The sequence below is a fragment of the Dysidea avara genome, chromosome 8 (genome assembly GCF_963678975.1).
Source record: "Dysidea avara chromosome 8, odDysAvar1.4, whole genome shotgun sequence".
Taxonomy (NCBI): domain Eukaryota; kingdom Metazoa; phylum Porifera; class Demospongiae; order Dictyoceratida; family Dysideidae; genus Dysidea; species Dysidea avara.
The window spans coordinates 24,163,206-24,182,720 of record NC_089279.1 but is presented as its reverse complement, the minus strand read 5'-3'; the positions used below and the strand labels follow the sequence as shown (position 1 = coordinate 24,182,720).

Sequence of the window (19,515 nt, the reverse complement as noted above, 5' to 3'; positions counted from 1 at the left end):
GGCATGGGTGTTTGCTTACCCAGAACAGGCTATTAGCTTGAAATAGAAGTTTTACGTAGTAACTGTAAGTGTAACATGAGCACTTGGGATTTGCCTGATATGCCCACAGCCCTCTGGCTTTGGTCATATATATAGGAAAATCCCTTGTACCCGTCTATTGCCTTGACTTTTCATTCTTATACATAGTTCACTCATTACTCTGCTGAAAAATCTATTGCTTCTGGTAGTGGCTGCTAACACTGTTTTGATATATAAATTGGAAGCCTTGGTTTGTAATTTAAATTTGGTACTTAACTTTTATACCCCTAAATACTTTACATAGTTGTTTGTACTGTAGACTTAATGAAAATTTGTACACACCAATAGGAGAGGAGAGGAATGGGAACTACAGATGGCACATTCAAACACATCAAATATTTTCACTGTGATTATGATTGTGGAGTGTTTGTTAGTGCAGATAAATTGTGCTTTGATGACACTGGCTTGTCTCAGTTTAGAAGTAGTCCACAAAAACCTGCAGGGAGTGACACCCTCAAAATAGGTGATAAAGTCATATTATATGATGATGAAGATCAACCAATAAGAGGAACTGTGAGATGGATTGGTTGGAGCACACGCGTAATGCAAAGTGGTGCCAAAATTGCAGGCATTGAAACAGTAAGCTGCTTTGAACCTTCTGTATACTTACATTGTTTTATTTCATGCAAGTTTGTTTAAATTTGAATAAGAGATAAAAAGTAGTGACACAAGGGAGGTCATGTACACCTGAAGATATACTAGTGAGCACTTTATCAGTCATACTGAAGTGGGGATTTTTACTAAAAGTGGACCAATACCAATACCAGTATCGGTAATACAAGGTACAGATACCGCCAGTAGACACTTACCACTTTTATTAAACCATCTCTATCTAAGTTTCCAGTAGCTAATAACTTAGTTGAGTTAATCGGTAACTTAGTTGAGCAAACAAAGTAGCGAAACAAAGCCTTTGTTACTCTTTACCAAGTTAAAAAAAGTATTGCTGCAATTGCTCTGTGTGTATTCTAATATATTAGTTGGGAAATAGCTTTGGCAGACCTCTACAATCCCTATAATTAAGCTATTTACTTTACTTAATGATGCACTGTATTTGAGTACATGCAATACTGAATAGACAACTGTTAGATATGTGATTAGTAACTTGGATAACTTTTATTGTTAATTAAGCATTTGGTTATTATCAACTTGTTTTTGTGATATTAGAAAACCCAGCGGACTAATCCTAACAGGGTGCCTGGTGCTATGTTAGGAATGAACCATTATTTTACTGCAAGGGACCATCAAACTGTCAAGTTGTTTGTTCCAGTTAGTTGTGTTCTAAAAGAGGATGATGCTTCACCTGTAGCTAAAGAATATGTTCATCCCTATGAGACCAGATCTAAAGCTAGACCACAAAATGTTCATGATAGTAATCAACCAGGGAACTTGACTAATTATCCACTAGAATTGACGACACAAATTAATGATGATTTTATCAATTATAAAAGGAGTAATCCTTACCCATCTCAGCCTGGCTTCCAGTCATCTGAAGATTGGCATAAGTATAGCCATGGATATATCTCTCATCACCAACCTTTGTCTCAACATATGGCACATATACCCAGAGCTTCTTCAACTGATCAAGAAGTACATACTCACAGAGTTTCTTCAGATGAGCTGATACCCATACTCAGAGCTGGACAGTTTGACAACTCTCTTTACAATCCATCTTACCATGATGCCTACAATCAACAGTTATTGGAAAGACCTGCTGTAGGCTACAGTCAACCATATCCAGAGCCAGAACCTAATGGAGACTATAATCCACTTAACCTAGAAGTTGGGTCTCTGGTAGAATATGGCAATCCACCAATATCTGGTGTGATCAAATGGATTGGTCATATCCCTGGTATGAATTCATTGGTAGCTGGAATAGAAATGGTAAGGTCACCATGCAAGATTAGTGTGTGTCTATGTATAGATTATGAATCATTAAGGAAATTATTTACGTGTACCTAGAATCCGATGCTACGTACATATATGTAGCAGGTAAATAAGTTCATTAATGATTCATAAATTTGACTGGATTTGCATATACCTGTAAAATGCTTTAAAACACAATTAGCATAATGAGTTCCATGGCTACACTTTTCTACAGAGAAACCTACGTATGTGCTTTAATCAGGTTAATGTGTTCTAATAACCAAGATGTTTAGGTGAGTGTATCATACAGTACAATAGTACTGAAGGATCATGACGGTTTGGACCCGGCCAAAAAATCGCCCTAAAGGCAACTTTACAATACCTTCATGGCATCTTGACAGTATTAGTTAGGTATAATCAAGCCCAAAAGTGCTTTCAGTATGACTAGAAATATTTCTAATAAGTTGCTACAAGTTTTTAAAACTTATCAGTAGAATTTTCTATTGACTTCCTGACTGACTGATACCTTCATGCAGACAATATACATAAGGCTACAGGCTTGATTTTTTTACTCCTCGATGTTGCTTTAGCAGTTTAGCCTGACAGGTGCCTTTTGGCATACCGCAGTATGTACAATGCAGACTTACCTGTGTCCTTCTTTGTGTCCCATTTATATTTATCTTTGCTGACAATGCAAAGTGTTGATTCATGAAGTTGCCATGTGGTGGCTTCCCTACATTTGTAATGGATTGTCCACGTTTTCCATTGTGACTAGATTGATTACAGATGTGCTTCTCATGGTGTTCTTTGCTTGTAATGCGGACTGAACATAGCTGAATACAAGTTGTAATGGCCACTATGCTATTAATTGATAGTTGTGTTGTGCATTCAGACAGAATCAATTAGCCTGGTTCCGTTCTTCTAATATGGTATGCATGGGTTCACCAGTCATAATGTTACAAAAAGGAACAAACAACAACAAGTAAAAAATTTAATAAGTTTGATTAGGGTTCAAAGAAATAAAAAGTAGTGAAACAAGGGAGATCACCTATAATATACTAGTGGATGTTTAATCCCTAATTTAGTCTATAGGTTTTAGAGATCAAAGAAATAAAAAGCAAGGGGTTAAATCCCATTACAACAGCTGTAGTTACAGTTCAAAGTATATTGTACCCTGGGTATGTTCAATTCTCTGTATACAGAACAAAACTACATTCTACATTAATTGCTCTATATTGTGGTTGCCTGCTGTGCATAGCACATGAACTTTAAGGATGAGTGAGTTATGGAGCCTAAGATTCTGTTGAACAGCACTTTCCATTGCTGATATTTGTGAGTTTGGACTTGAGAACCACTTACCGTAGAACTGGTAAGCTTAGTAGTAAAACTTTCTGCAAAGATGACTCAACGATAGGCTGCAATAAACACCATGTTTAGCAAGTCAGCAAATTCTATCTGTCGCAAGTGATTCAAATGCTTGTTTCAGTGTTGTTATTTGAAATTAACATGTTTGTTCTTAGAAACAAGCACCTGTTTGCTCCATGACAAATGTATGTGGTTGTATCTGGAAAAGCTGGTCTTATCACCTATTTTCAAGTACCAATTAAAAATTGCCACTTTCAAGTTCCCGTAGAGTTAGAGCTTGCCAAAAGATGGAACTGTGTGTTCCACATTTTTACACATTTTATACCAATTCCTTACCTTCCAGATGACCCACTGTTCAACTGAAGTAGCCATGCACCGCACAGATTTAAGAAGATAGATTTCCTCCAGGTTGACTGTATTAGCCAAACTCTAGTAGGGGTAGCAGGCAGGAAGAGCAAAGAATTGTTTCCAAAATGAAAGAGAGATGAGTTTTGGCTCTTCAGAATTCCAAGAGCCCTATCAAGGCCTCAGACTGCTTGTACAGCTTGCCACTGGACTCGGAAAAAAACATAGTACCAGATTCTAAATCTTCTTAACTTTGGCAGCGGATTTTATTTAGTTTAGTAGTTGTGATAAACTAAACCTGATGTCATCAACAATAAACCGGTTTTCCCAGACTCAGTCATTCATTTTCATAAGTGATCATGCTTATGTAAACATTATTTTAATAAAAATTTTACTACATTTTCAGTGATGGCAGGTGATGGTACATGTCTACATTTATGTACAATCATAATGAGATTTTGTAAAATGTGGAATACCAAAATAGCAGAAAAACGGAATAAGCAAAACTTATCTTCTGGAGATTATGCAAACCAAGACTCACAGTAGTGAGTCGTGCTACCAGTAAAGCAGAAACGCGTGCCGCAGACAATAAATGACGTGACCACTACACGTGAGGATTTTACAGGAACGAAAGTTGTCAAATTTGGCTTGTCTATAACTCACCCGTCATTTATGCTATTGCTCTGAAACTCTAGAGTTAAACTCATCGTGTCACTAGTAACTACCACACAAGCGGTGAAGCAAATCCATGCTGATTGTTTTGAGATCGAGATTGCCGACATGAAAGGGGATGTTTCATTTTTGTGTTTTTTTCGCATGTGGTTAGACGCAACCGCAGGTGCATGCCTTCCATTCCTTTGTCCATTCCGAACATTGATTGCCCTACTGTCGCTTCAGTACTATCATGATCACCTCAAGATTCACATCATTGATTCACCATACATCATTACCCTACAGTCATGATTTCAGCACCAAACGAAGTTTCAGTCATTCTCAGTCGACCTAGAGGCCAAATACAAACCCCATATTGTTGTTTTCCGCAATACTCGCTTGGCATGTAGGGCAATGTGTCTTTAAACTGTTCTAAAAATTTCGTTGAGATTGAAACATATGTTTTTGAGAATGGCTTTGAAATTTGAATTTAGTTTCCCCCACGTAATTTGCTCTCTAAGAATTTAACTTGGAATTTAAAGAATGACGCAGAGCACAACTGCGGTCACTGGTTATTGATGAACTGGCGCTGTGTGTAGTTAATCAGTGCATGTAGCCACAAATAAGTGTTCTGCCATACATTAGTCTATAATCTATGGTGCTGCATACCATTGTTCGATTTTGAAATTAGTCGCCCCACGTAATTTGCTCTCTAAGGGTGCGGTTTAAAGAATGACACAGAGCACAACTACGGTTACCATAAGCTATGAGTAATTAGCACATGTAGCTGAAGGAAGTGTGCAAAACCACATGAAAAATTTACAAACAATTGTCACCATGCATTTTATAGCACTCCCACACAAAATTACACATGTAATTACAACATACAGAGGACACATGATTACCAAATAGTTTTCACAACAATGTAAGAATTGTACAACAATGACTGTGATATAACTACTATGAAAATCTTCTCCAGTGGCCTGCCATGGTAGCAAGTCTCACACGACGGCATGTGGATTCATCTAAACACAATGGGAGTAACGAGTAAGTGCAGTCACAAGTTGGTATGACTCCATTTGTAGAATCCAGATGAGTGGGTGTGGCTCCAGTATGTCTAAACAGTTAACAAACATTCCTGTTATAAATATGTGCTAGAGTTGCAATATAATAGTATAGTATTTAAATACAACAATACATAGTCTCCATTGTATCACTATCAAACGACACTAAGTGGAGGATATTGTTGTATCTCTAGTATGTACACTCCATCAGTACAACCTGTCTTAATGGCCACCAGTATAGAAAGACAACCTCTCTTGAAAAGCCAATTCCAAATTAAGAATTTATACACTGTTACCTGCTTATTGAGTGAAGGTGGCAATAAACAAGTTCCACCGTAATTTATGCAAGCGATCTGATCTTGTATATTCTGTCAGTGGATGAGATCCACTTGGCCAGGACAAAATGTGACCCAAATTGTCCTGGATGATCCATACTCAACCCACGTATGACCCAGTGGAGATTTGTGGACACATTACAACACATTACAACACATTACAACATGTGCATACAAGACATGCTACGTACCGTTTTAACATTTCAAGTCACCACATTATGTACGGACCATTCAACAATGCTTCATAGTGCCCATCAGTAAACCTCAAGAAGAAAAGTTACAAAAAATAAAAATGCACATAAATACAGTGAAACCTCATTTACATAGGGCCAGCTCTGGGACCAATAAAAATTAGGCCTGAATATCAAGGTGGCCTTATTAATGTGGTCATAAAGTACTGTTTATCTATATTTTGAACCTTCTATAGGTGGCCAATATAATGAGGTGGTCTTATTAAAGAGGTGGCCACTAAGTGAGGTTTCACTATACATATGGTTAACAATGGTGAACAATATTAATGGTTAACAATAATACGGTGAAACCTTACTCAGGTCACTTCTTGTGGCAGATTGCTCTGTACAAAAAAATGACACAATCAGGGATTGTATTTAGATGGATGATAAAGTAACGCATTATGACTTAAATACTCATAATGTGTCACTGCTAGGCAGTATCTGATATGGCTACCATATACACGGCACTGCCGAAGCACAACATCGCACTCGCTTGCACACACAGTTTTGTTTAAAATTTTAAAAATTGGTAATTAAGCGGTATGGCAACTGTTCGCTCGCAAGACTTGTGTGGCAGCTGTTCCCCTTCTGTACAAGTGGCCACCAAGACAGGTCCACTGTGGATGAAAGCCAGGCATTAGATATTTGGTATTTCATGTGTTGAAGGCATTCCAGGACTTCTGGTAGTCTCAAATCTCACCACAGTTTAACTCAGGCAGTGTTGTGGTCACCACTAAACTACTGGAATGCTGTGTTATGTTCATCTTATGCTTGGCTACTATATAGTAGAACTGAAGGGATACTCTGAAAAATATAATATAATATCCTATGGATAATGACTTCATTACTTTCGCTTATAAGGACCAAAAGTGAAAATTTTTACACATTGGGCTGACAGCCAACTGCCAATGTCTGAAGCAGTGTCTTTGGTGCTCTAACAGATTGGCTGCCACCTTGCTGCCGGTACTCACTGTCTTATACGCTGTTCACACTAAATCCATCTCTATAGCCAGTTAGAACAGCATGCTTCTTACCATTTTAAGGCCACAAAATGCAGCCACCTCCTTAATAAGCTAGGTCAGAAGAGTTTGTCCGTACCTGAATAATGACCAGTTTTCACTGTACTGTTAGTGATTAGTGATCGTGGAGGATTATTTATTAAGATACTAAGATATACAAATGCTACAACCTCTAAACATAGCAGTAAAAATTTTACCCTGATCCAATAGAGCAATAACTTTACGTCACAAAATTACGTTGAATTGTGTAACCACAACTTCCGCGGGGCAAAAGGTGGGGCAAATTCAATGGCGGAGCACCTTCAAGAGGCTGCAACTTGGCTTCTGGTGCTCCATTCGGCATGAAACTTACTCAGAACATAGATCAGAAGTTGGGAAACATGATGAAAAACATCACTTGAGCATCAGATTGGTTTAAAAGGTAGCTAGTAGCTTTGATAATATAAATCAATAACAAATGCTCAAACAGTGGGCACAGAGGCAAGCTCTGCCCAATCTTGTGATGAAGGAATTGTCAGGTTGGGTCAAAAGGATAAAACGGCTGCTAGTTTGGGCTCAACTCAAGAAAGCTATTGTCACTAAACAACACTTCAATAAGAAAGAATGAACAATAATGAACCATTGTATGTCAATTTGTCAAATATAAACGTTGTGGGAATCTTCTATCGCACTTTTCAGAAGTGTCATAATCCTTGTTCCCACGCAATGATCAGCCATAACTCGCCCAGCACGGATCAAACTAACCTGCACTACTTACGTATCTATTATACTACTCTCTTCCTTGTTCCTGACAACATGGTTTCATTTAGAAAGACAGTCTCAACAAACCTCAGGCAAAGTAAACTCGTGCCTCAATGGCATGCGTACAATTTCGGCCCCGGGGAAGTGATTATGTAATGACTGTGACATCAGGTGTTACCACTCTATCTCTAATAATCGTGAGAGACTCTACTGTACAAACCGAGGTAGCTACAAACACATGTTTTATCATGGTATGCGCTGATTGCCTTTTTACAATTAAGTTTTATAACACAAATACATGTATAGTTAGACTCATCAATTATGTCTCAGTAGCACTAAATCCCTTCTACACGAAAAGACAAGCAATGAGACAACAGCCTCTCAAAGACCACAGCCTATTCTGGTGCGCCTATTTAGTAGTAATATAAATTTTAATGGTGTTTATTTACAACAGGACATAATTACGCGCCCCTCTATTGTCTCTGTGCATACTTGCCATTTCTCTACTATTCTTATTTCATTTCACAAGAGCAGTGGCGTAGCCAAGGGGGGGCAAGGGGAGGCATTTGCCCCCCCGTCACTAAGTGATGTTTTTTAAATCTTCCGTCACAAGCTTTCCGGTAACTGACACGCATCCCAAATTACTGTTTGTGCGCTACTACGCGAGTGCACACAACATTTAACTCGTTTGTGAATGGTGATAATAATACGATGATTTCTTGCGCGTTACAAGCAATTAATAAAACGATGCGCTAAAAATAAGGTATTCCCGAATCACCAGGGGTTCCCCGTATAGACTTCACCAAACGAAAATATTATCATAGACACAATTCTACATTTAGCCTACACTACTCACGTGATAGTACATTTTTCGTCTAAAGACATATGACCCGCTCAAAGTGACTTCGCAAGAGTCGCAACTTAGAAGTGACAAGTGATATGCAATGATGCTACAAACTATGGGGTGCCGTTTGTACCAAAATTGTACAAAAATGCCTTATTTATAAACTATAACCATACTTTATAAATCAATGCACTACTTTATAAATCATGAACATATACTTTATAAATCATATGCATGATTTATAAACCATATACCTGATTTATAAACCATATACCTGATTTATAAATCATTGACATACTTTATAAACTATAACATTGATTTATATAAATTATACATGTGATTTGTAAACTATAACACTTATTTGTAAAGTATGAACACTGATTTATAAATTATAACATTAATTTATATATCAATGTACTACTTTATAAGTCATGTGTATAGATTATAAATCATGTGTATAGTTTATAAATCATACACATGATTTATAAATCAATAACATACTTTATGAACCATACATGCATAATTTATAAATCATCATTATGATTTATAAATTGCACATGTCAGATTAATAAATCATAAGTATATTTTACAAACCATCATCACGAGTGACTTAGTTTGGTTATTGTTGTATTTTATAAATCATTGTCGTGCTTTATAAATTTAACACATACTTTATAAATCACGTGTACAATTTACTTTTGTAAACTAATACCAAGAGTTAATAATAGTGGAGGGGAGAGTGTCTAACGCTCCATAGGGCTGTGTAAAATGAGCGCGTGTGAGCTAAAGGGCTTCAGCAATCTTAACAAGCGACGTGTTAACGCATTCAATTATGGTTACGCGGCCGTTTCAGAGCTAGCATAATGACCAGAAGTTGAAACGTTGCTTAACCTCGACCGTCGTTCGAAGACGCGATGCGATGTTACCTGGTCTGCCATGTTGGAACCAAATACCACTATCAGCACTTCCCAAATATCGATTCTAGTGTTCATGAACTTGTGCAGCATCGTTGATGTGACCTGACAAAAGTGACGATTGGTTCTAGTTGTCAAGTGTAGAGAATGCGACTAAACACGAGATTATCCGTGGTGAAGCCCTTTAGCTCCCACGCGCTCATTTTATGCAGCCGTATACAGCGTTAGACACTCTCCCCTCCACTATTATTAACTCTTGCTAATACTATGATAAATCAATAATGTAATTAAGTAGCCATATGTTGTTGTTTAGTATCGATAGTTAGAATTCATATCAATATTGCTTAGATGTGCATCAAATGGAAAGCATTTGTGGCATGTGATCCAGCACAGGATTCAGCACACTTAGTACAAGCTTTGGCAGCTGTTGTGAGCACTTGCACTAATGAGAGCAACCTGGCAAAGTGGAGTATATCACCATTACTAATGCCCCTGCCAGTGGTCCCACCGACTATGCCACTGTTGTCACTGACTGGCTTGAGCCCAAATCCTACACCGTGTAAGAGTAGCCAGCAAGAGTGGCATAATTAGTGGAATTACTGGCAGGGGAGTTACCCATGATAATGACAGGGGCATTGGTAATGGTGATACTCCACTTTGCTGGATTGCTCTCATTAGTGCAAGTGCTCACAACAGCTGCCAAAGCTTGTACTAAGTTTGCTGAATCCTGTGCTGGATCACATGCCACAAATGCTTTCCATTTGATACACATCTAAGCAATATTGATATGAATTCTAACTATCGATACTAAACAACAACATATGGCTACTAAATTACACTATTGATTTATATATGGGTCATTCCATGTCAAATCAACAAGGAATTTAGGGTAACCTCTCGGATTTTGACGAAACTTGGTGTGTTTGTAGTACCTATGGTGCTTATCACTCATGCAAATTTTTAGCTCCATACATTCCATAGTTTCTGATTTATGACCACAAATATTTTGAATATTTCATGAAAATTTGGTCCATCTCTAGTTACAAAATCAACTGCAACTTTGTACTGTGTACATATTTTTAAACACACTTTTCAGTGATGGAAGACTGTTGATTGACCTTTCCAGTGATCCCTAAATTATGGGATATCTACTTAATTATGGTCCAAAAGTACTTCATTGAAAACTTTAATCCTTTATATTTTGAAAAATGCTGCTTGAAATTTTTCGAATTCTTTTGTGAATAATGATTGGGTCATAGTCTATGTTTGATAAAATTTTTGTGGTGGGACCACAATGGGCTCAAGAGATATAATGAATTATGTTGTGGTATGCGGTGGAATTTGCAGTCTATTATTACTGTATTGGAGTGTACACCTCCAATAAACCACTTACAACAAGGCCATGCCAAGTTTGTCTTACAGAGTGAAGGTGTCTAGGTGCATTGAAACCTGTATTAATGACCACCTGTATTGAAAGACCATCATTCTATAAGCTGTAGCTAATTTATACTTTAATTGGATATTAATGTATAGCACCAAAGCATCAACCCTTTCTAACAAATCCAAAAATGGTCCTTATTAGACAGGTTGACTATAAATGAGATTATCATGCGTCCATAAACACATTAATGTTGTACCATCTCTTCAGTTATACCTTATTTATTAAGTAAAATCTCGCTGTAGTGCACTCACATACATACCCCCACTCTACACTATTCAAGTTACGCACATGGCTACATAGGTACAATAGACCTCCTCAAAAAGGATACCTGGGCACCTTAATAGCCTCATGATCTTACTTTATAATTGTACGTACATTTTGTGCCCAATACAAGTCTGTGATTTCTCAAAAATGAACACTTCATCAATGGTCCAGGGAATAGAATAGTTACACTATATACAGTAGATGCATTACTTGTACCAAGAGTTTTTATATTATTAATACTTGCTTGCACCTCAATGTGTGATTTATAGTACTGTAATTACTAAAATGGTTTTTCAAAGTATTTTGGGTTGACGCTTTGAAAATCAGTACAGGCAAAATGTTAAGTATGTGGTCAGCATGTCCTATGTGAGTATGTGCATGAGTTTATGACTTGATCTTTAAAGTGGTCATGAATGTAAAGTAATGTAGTAATTAATTTCACATATTGAGGTACAATTAATGCATGTATGGTATAACCCCTTCATTGCTATGAACATAATAAAGTGTTCATATTACAGAAGCCACAGAAGTATCTTGGTCTAAATGTATGTGCACCACTAGAGTGGGAGTACAGTGTATAAACAGGTGTCCTGGTTATCAAGATATCCAGGTATCCCTTCTGAGGAGTTCTGTTGTATGTATCTATGTAGCCACATACGCAACTTAAATATGGCTAAGTCCACTACAGTGGTATTCAACTTAATAAAGAAAGTATTTGTGAAGAGATAGTACATTTACATGATGTTCATGGACACATGGTGGTCAGATCTGTAATTTATAGTCAACCTGTCTAATAAGGACCATTTTTGGATTTGCTAGAAAGGGTTGATGCTTTGGTGCTATACATTAAAGAAGTATAACTTAAATGCAGCACATAGATGGCCTTTCAATACAGGTGGTCACTAATACAGATTGCAATGCACCTAGACACCTTCACTCTGTAAGACAAACTTGGCATGGCCTTGTTGCGAGTGGTTATTGGAGGTGTACACTCCAATACAGCAATAATAGACGGCAAATTCCACCGCATACCACAACATAATTCATTATATCTCTTGAGCCCCATTGTGGTCCCACCACAAAAATTTTATCAAACATAGACTATGACCCAATCATTATTCACAAAAGAATTCGAAAAATTTCAAGCAGCATATTTCAAAATATAAAGGATTAAAGTTTTCAATGAAGTACTTTTGAACCATAATTAAGTAGACATCCCGTAATTTAGGGATCACTGGAAAGGTCAATCAACAGTCTTCCATCACTGAAAATTGTGTTTACAAATATTTACACAGTGCAAGGTTGCAATTGATTTTGTAACAAGAGATGGACCAAATTTTCACGAAATATTCAAAATATTTGTGGTCATAAATCAGAAACTATGGAATGTATGGAGCTAAAAATTTGCATGAGTGATAAGCACCATAGGTACTACAAACACACCAAGTTTCGTCAAAATCTGAGAGGTTACCCTAAATTCCTTGTTGATTTGACACGGAATGACCCATATCATAGTATTAGTTTACAAAAGTAAATTGTACATGTGATTTGTAAAGTATGTGTTAAATTTATAAAGCACGACAATGATTTATAAAATACAACAATAACCAAACTAAGTCACTCATGATGATGGTTTGTAAAATATACCTATGATTTATTAATCTGACATGTGCAATTTATAAATCATAATAATGATTTATAAATTATGCATGTATGGTTCATAAAGTATGTTATTGATTTATAAATCATGTGTATGATTTATAAACTATACACATGATTTATAATCTATACACATGACTTATAAAGTAGTACATTGATATATAAATTAATATTATAATTTATAAATCAGTGTTTATACTTTACAAATAAGTGTTATAGTTTACAAATCACATGTATAATTTATATAAATCAATGTTATAGTTTATAAAGTATGTCAATGATTTATAAATCAGGTATATGGTTTATAAATCAGGTATATGGTTTATAAATCAGGTATATGGTTTATAAATCATGCATATGATTTATAAAGTATATGTTCATGATTTATAAAGTAGTGCATTGATTTATAAAGTATGGTTATAGTTTATAAATAAGGCATTTTTGTACAATTTTGGTACAAACGGCACCCCATAACAAACCTACGAGGTAATAAAGTGTTAAATGAACCAACTTTATTTTCCCGAGTTAATCACACTGGATCTTTGTACAGCGTATAGTGGCATGCCAGTTTAATTTTTTTCACTTTGTCAGCCAGTCAGATGATCCGTCACAAGCTTACAAATTCTGCTAACAGGAAAGGTATAGAGTTGGGATTTCATGCCAATACATGGCATTTGAATTTCGCCGGCTGAAGTGAGCCGTGAGCTCGTCATACTATGCCAGTGTGCTAGGACTGCAGCACAGACTGTGGCTGACGTAAGTAACTGTGAAACATTGTATTTGTACTAAAATATTCACGATATAGTTCTACTGGATTGTGGGCAAATTTGTTGGAGTACAGTTGTGGCACGTGCGATGATGCTCGACAAAAATATTTCCATTGATAAGTGATAACTGGTAGCAATCAGTAATGAAGTAGTTATGTAGCTAGTTACATAAGCTGTAATAATACAACACTGTATGTTGGCTAGTCCATCATTGGGTCATTAGCCTTTTGTGCAATTACGAACAATGTCGAGTGTTTTGTGGGGGGTGCCCCCCACCACCGTCTGGCTAGCTACGCCCCTGCACAAGAGTTCCTATTGATATGGGCAAGGGTGTGGTTTCTCTGCTTGAATTAGTCAATGCCTGAAATAGATCGAGTTACTCTAATAGAGCAGTCAATCACTCTAATAGAACAGTCACGTTTCTACAAGTGCTGTATTTTTATATTGTAAAGTCTGTAAGTAGCTAGTGTTAGGCAGAAGTTGTAAATATGCTGTAATATTGATTGCTGTATTATAGCTATTTTCTGACTGCTCTATTAAAGTATCTTGATGCAGTACAAGATGAAAGGCAAAGTGTTGCTAAGGGTTTACTAGTTAAAATGGGTGTTAGTTGACTGCAGTTGCATGCCACTAAAATTACAGTTGTATTTTAATAGTTGTATTTTAATATTGTATCACTGTAATCTGGAGTTTCTGTCAAAACCATGGAAACTCACCTATTGTTTCAACAGTGTATGCTTATTCTAACAAAAAGTATTGAAATCCCATCCAAAAACAGCTTGTAGCTGTAAAAAAAGTGCGTATCCAAGTAAAACAGAGTTAACTGCAACAAAAAGTAATGATATCATAATGCGGCCAAGTGGGAGGTGTGCAAGTTGTAAAATTAATATTAGCTAACGAGATAATACAATATTATTGTTACAGTGTTAATGAGAACTATGTGATGCTGCTAGTTTTTAAGTGTGTGAGCATCTTCATAAATGCCACACAAATTTGATTCTCAATAAAGCAATGTGTATAGATTCTCTGATAGCAATAAATAGTTTGAGTTTGGCCGCCTTTCCTGTGTACAGCAATGCTATAAACAAAGGAAAGGTGGCCAAACTCAAACTATTTATTGCTATCAGAGAATCTATACACATTGAGAATTTAATTTGTGTGGCATTTATGAAGATGCTCACACACTTAAAAACTAGCAGCATCACATAGTTCTCATTAACACTTTAACAATAATATTGTATTATCTTATTAGCTAATATTAATTTTACAACTTGCACACCTCACACATGGCCGCATTATGATATCATTACTTTTTGTTGCAGTTAACTCTGCTTTACTTGGATGCGCACCTTTTTTACAGCTACAAGCTGTTTTTGGATGGGATAGTTATATACAGCTGTACCTACTCTATAGTAATTATTTACCTTGTAACAGCTTTACAGCAATGGTTAAACAGCAGCTGCATGGATGGGCATTAAATAAGAAAAGCACATGACGAATCATCCTTACCTTCACTAAACTTACTTACCTACACTCCTTTTATTCAAACCTGAAACATCTTGAAATCCATTTAAGGGCAAGCACAACCACTGGACTCCACTAACGATTTCATGCCATACACTTGTGACCAGGATCAATAATTTTGATTGTTGAAATTTGCCTTGCTCGCTTGATTTCACTAAGAAAAGAGCCCTGATTCTTGATCGTCTACTGTGAAATCCTAGCAAATTCTCATGTTTGTTAAAGTTATCTTTCAAAAGTGCTTGATCGTCACTTTTGCGGACATCTTGATCACTTGATTCACTGTACAAAAGCCCCTAGATTATTTGATTTAATCTTGATCCCGTTCGTAAGTGTTTCAACAGACAGTATTGAAATGACTACCCCTTGACTTACTCGGTGGTGTGACTCTAATAAATTAATCGATTGGATGAACGTGAAGGGCTGCTAGTTTGTCTAAGGAATAGAACTAGGCCTTAGTTTTGCAGCAATATCAATTAAGGAGTGTAGGTGTGTACACTTAGCAAAAAAAATAGTAGATCATTCTGGGAGGATTGGTTGTGTGCCCATTCTTACCCAGCTGCTGTTTATCCATTGCCGTAGCGTACCATGCAGAGCTAGAGTATAATAACTATTTGCATAATCTGCAGAAGATAAGTAAGCTTAGCAAAGGTAAATTGTTCTAGGATGATTCGTTGTGTGCTTGTCCTATTTAAATACTTGCCTATCCATTGCCATGGCATGCCATGTAAAGCTGTTACAAGGTAAACAAAGTATAATAATATTACTATAGAGTATATACTGTAACTATTTGTAGGTGATAATAGGGCCACCCAATTTTTGATTCAGAAGGTCCCTATCGATTGACAATGCTGCATCTGTGAATGCAACGATTCCATCGACACAGAATTGGGCAGAGTTCACCTCTCTGCCCACAGTTTGAGCATTAAGACTTTTATTTATTTGAAATGCTGTATTGTATACTTGTTCACATGTGCATTTACATAATAGTTATAGTATAAATTAACTATTTGCATAATCTCCAGAAGGTAAGTTTTGCTTATTGTGTTATTCCGCTATTCCGTATTCCGCGTTTTACAAAATCCCTTAACCACTTTAGTTACAAATGTTTCTTACTTTGTAGAACAATGTGACAGAGTCATTTTATGTATAGGTGCAAAAAATATATATATTTGTGGCTTTGGTGCAGGATAAAATATCCTGGAAACAAAGGTCTTGAAAAATCTCTCTCTGTAGAGACATGTTTTCCCAATGCATGTACCAAATTTTGACAATCTGTGGCACAATTTTGAAGAAATTAGCTGAATAGTGATACTATTAGGCTGTCAAGGCTGTATAGCACTACATATGATATATCAGTGCACCCTGCTCACTAGTGAATATACTAAAGTTTTGACAAATTAAACTAGCCTCCTAGACATGAATTATCATTACATAACAACATTAGTAGCCCAGCAGTCTGATGGAGTTACAGTAGTTCTGTCAAGCGTTCTAATCAAGTTTGAAACATTTACATTTTTTTTGGGTTTAGACAAACATCCCATTCAATTTACTGTGTAAGGCATCACCTTAAAATCAATAGCTGCTATCATACAGTACGATAGTACTGTATAGTAGGACCACAAAGGAGTAGGCGTTGCCCACAAAATAACATCACCCAAAAACCAGCTTCAATTTTCTCAGACAATAATGAGGCAGTATTGGTTAGGTAAAACTAAGCCCAAACAAACTTTCAGATTGACCCAAAATGCTTTCAACAAATTGCTACGGAATTTTAAATTTTTTTATTCAAAGGAATTTTCTACTGACTGAGTAACTGACTGACTGATGCCTTCAGACAAGCGTAACTCGATAACGGCTAAGGCTACAGGCTTGTTTGTTTCACTGTTCGACATCACTTCGTCTCGAGAGTTGCTTTTTGGCATACTGCAGTACGTACAATACATTCTTCATGGACTTACCAGTGTCCTCCTTTGTGTTCCAGTCATTTTTGCTGACAGCAAAAGGTGTCAATTTGGCAGTAGCACGTTATGGCTTCCCTTCGTAACAGAAATCGTCCATATTTTTCATAGTGGCTATTTTGATTACAGAGGTGCTTTTTGAACAGTTCTTGATTCGTACTGCTGTGTAACAGGTTGAAGTTAGCTGACAACGAAGCATAATGGATAGTTTGTTTTTCAAACGATAATTGATATACGTAGTTGGGGCGCATGGTACCATGTCAGATGTAGTATGCGTGGATTCACCAGTCATAATAAAATTATTTACAAAAAAAGTTAACAAACAAATACACGAAAAAATTTGGAATTTTCAACTAGAGTAGGGGCCATAGCACATTGATAAAAAGTACTGAAACAAGTTGGAGTAGTCCATGATATTAAATCACAGTAAAACAATAAGAAGTGTTATATCCCTACTGTGCATTTCCGGTATGGCATCTTGAGTACAGTAGGGATATAACACTTATTGTTTTACTGTGATTTAATATCGTGGACTACTCCAACTTGTTTCAATACTATTTATCAATGTACTATGGTCCCTACTCTAGTTGAAAGTTCCAAATTTTTTCATGTACTTATACACTATTAATGACAGTAAGTCTCATATGAAACTTCCTTTAATTAAACAAAGATTGATTGGTTCAATAATGATTTTTACCACTCAATGATTGGCAGAGCTGCTGTTCCTCATTGAAGGGACACTAAACACACATACATACAAACACAGTAGAACAGGCATACAGGGAAGTACACATAACAATTACTGTACCTACAATAATATACATACAAAATCATTCAATTAAGTTTAATTAGTTACATCGTGAAAGTTAGTATAAGATATCAGGTTCTTTATTTCCTAAGGTAGATGATTGCATGTTATGGTGCTTTGTAGCATATTCCTGGGTTTGAGTTCGATTAGAATTTGCAAGTACAGTAAGGTGGAGTTCTAGTGTTGTAGGGTGTATGGTTTCCAAACTGAATAAGTGGCATAAACATGATGCATGATATTGATGGAACATTACATAAGCTAGTAGAAAGTGAATAAGTCGGGTAACTTTGAGCCATTGCAGATCTCAATAATAGTCACAGACATAATCAGTCTTGTTCACTGCACAGTTTGAAGTCATTGTTAATGCAGCAACTGACTAATTCAATGATGGATCCAAAACTATAATGCATACTGCATGTGTGACAAAGCAAAGAAACCCATGAAAAGCTAAAACAACATGTCTGTTGTGATTGATCAAATAAACGTACAGTGGTAAGCTATCTTCTGACAGGTATGAGAAATATGATCAAACCAGCCCAATGTAGCATAAAAAAAGACACAGGTATTTTCTGTTTATTAGTAGTTTGCTATTTAGTGTTGTTCACCACAGTATCAGGATAAAACTGATACTTTTACGACAGATGGCTGTAATAGCTATACAGTTGCATTAAACAATGTCTTACAATTTTTTGCATACAAAAGTTATTTACAATTAAAACACCCTCTCACTGCCACAACCGCCATACGTACATGTGGTTTTGATTTATAAATGCTCACGGCATCATATTCTCAGCACTCTGTAACTTCATTCAAGTGTTTTAGTACCCTTACACTTATCCTGTAGCGGTCATGCCCTTACAGAAAGTGAATGGGAACCAGGATAACCGATCCCTTGCACACTATTGCAGGTAGAATGATGTCATCACACAGTTTCAGAAGGTCAACAGCAACCATTGTAGATGGTTCTTTGAAGTGATAATGGCACTACTAATGCACAGAAACAAGGATTATATAGGTTGGAGTGGTACTTTCAGACCAGTGACCTCGTGCCAATATACACATGCACACTTACTTAAATGCCTGAAAACTATAGGGTGCCATTTGTGTCAAAACCCCCTTTTATTAGACATTGTGTTTTTCATGGTTGTTTACATACATATCACGGTTATTTACAAATAACTGTAAAATATGCATGGTTATTTACGAAAGCATGGTTATTTACAAAAGCATAGCTATAGTTACTAAAGCATGGTTAGTTTTTGTGCAATATTGCTGGATACTACAAACACTATTACTACACTGGAGGCTGTATATATTGATAACTTAGTCAGTAATACCCAGTGTGTATAAAACAGTCTATAATTATCCTTCCCCTGGCCGGTGGGTGCTAAATCATTCAGCCTGTAATTTTGTTAGTTTCAGCCGGACTGGTGCAAATACATACGTCAAAACTAATCATGCTTTTGTAAATAACCATGTTTTTCATAAAATAAAAAATAACCATGTTTTTCATAAATAACCATACTTTTCGTAAATAAGCATGCATATTCTACAGTTATTTGTAAATAACCGTGAAATGTGTGTAAATTAGTGTTGCACCATTTTGCTGATATTCCGATAACTGATATTGAACACTGTTTTC

At 36.4% G+C, this 19,515-nt stretch overlaps 2 protein-coding genes across 3 annotated transcripts in view; both read left to right on the top strand.

Moving 5' to 3' along the window:
* Positions 1-19,515, top strand: part of LOC136262951 (uncharacterized) — a 245,500-nt gene that overhangs the window by 198,783 nt on the left and 27,202 nt on the right. The gene's annotated exons all lie outside the window — the stretch shown is intronic.
* Positions 1-19,515, top strand: part of LOC136263330 (ubiquitin carboxyl-terminal hydrolase CYLD-like) — a 91,484-nt gene that overhangs the window by 58,020 nt on the left and 13,949 nt on the right. For both annotated transcript variants that reach the window (XM_066057848.1, XM_066057847.1), the window contains exons 3-4: positions 367-657; positions 1,243-1,959. In XM_066057848.1, the coding sequence (XP_065913920.1) occupies positions 367-657; positions 1,243-1,959 (1,008 nt within the window). The remainder of the gene's footprint in view (positions 1-366; positions 658-1,242; positions 1,960-19,515) is intronic.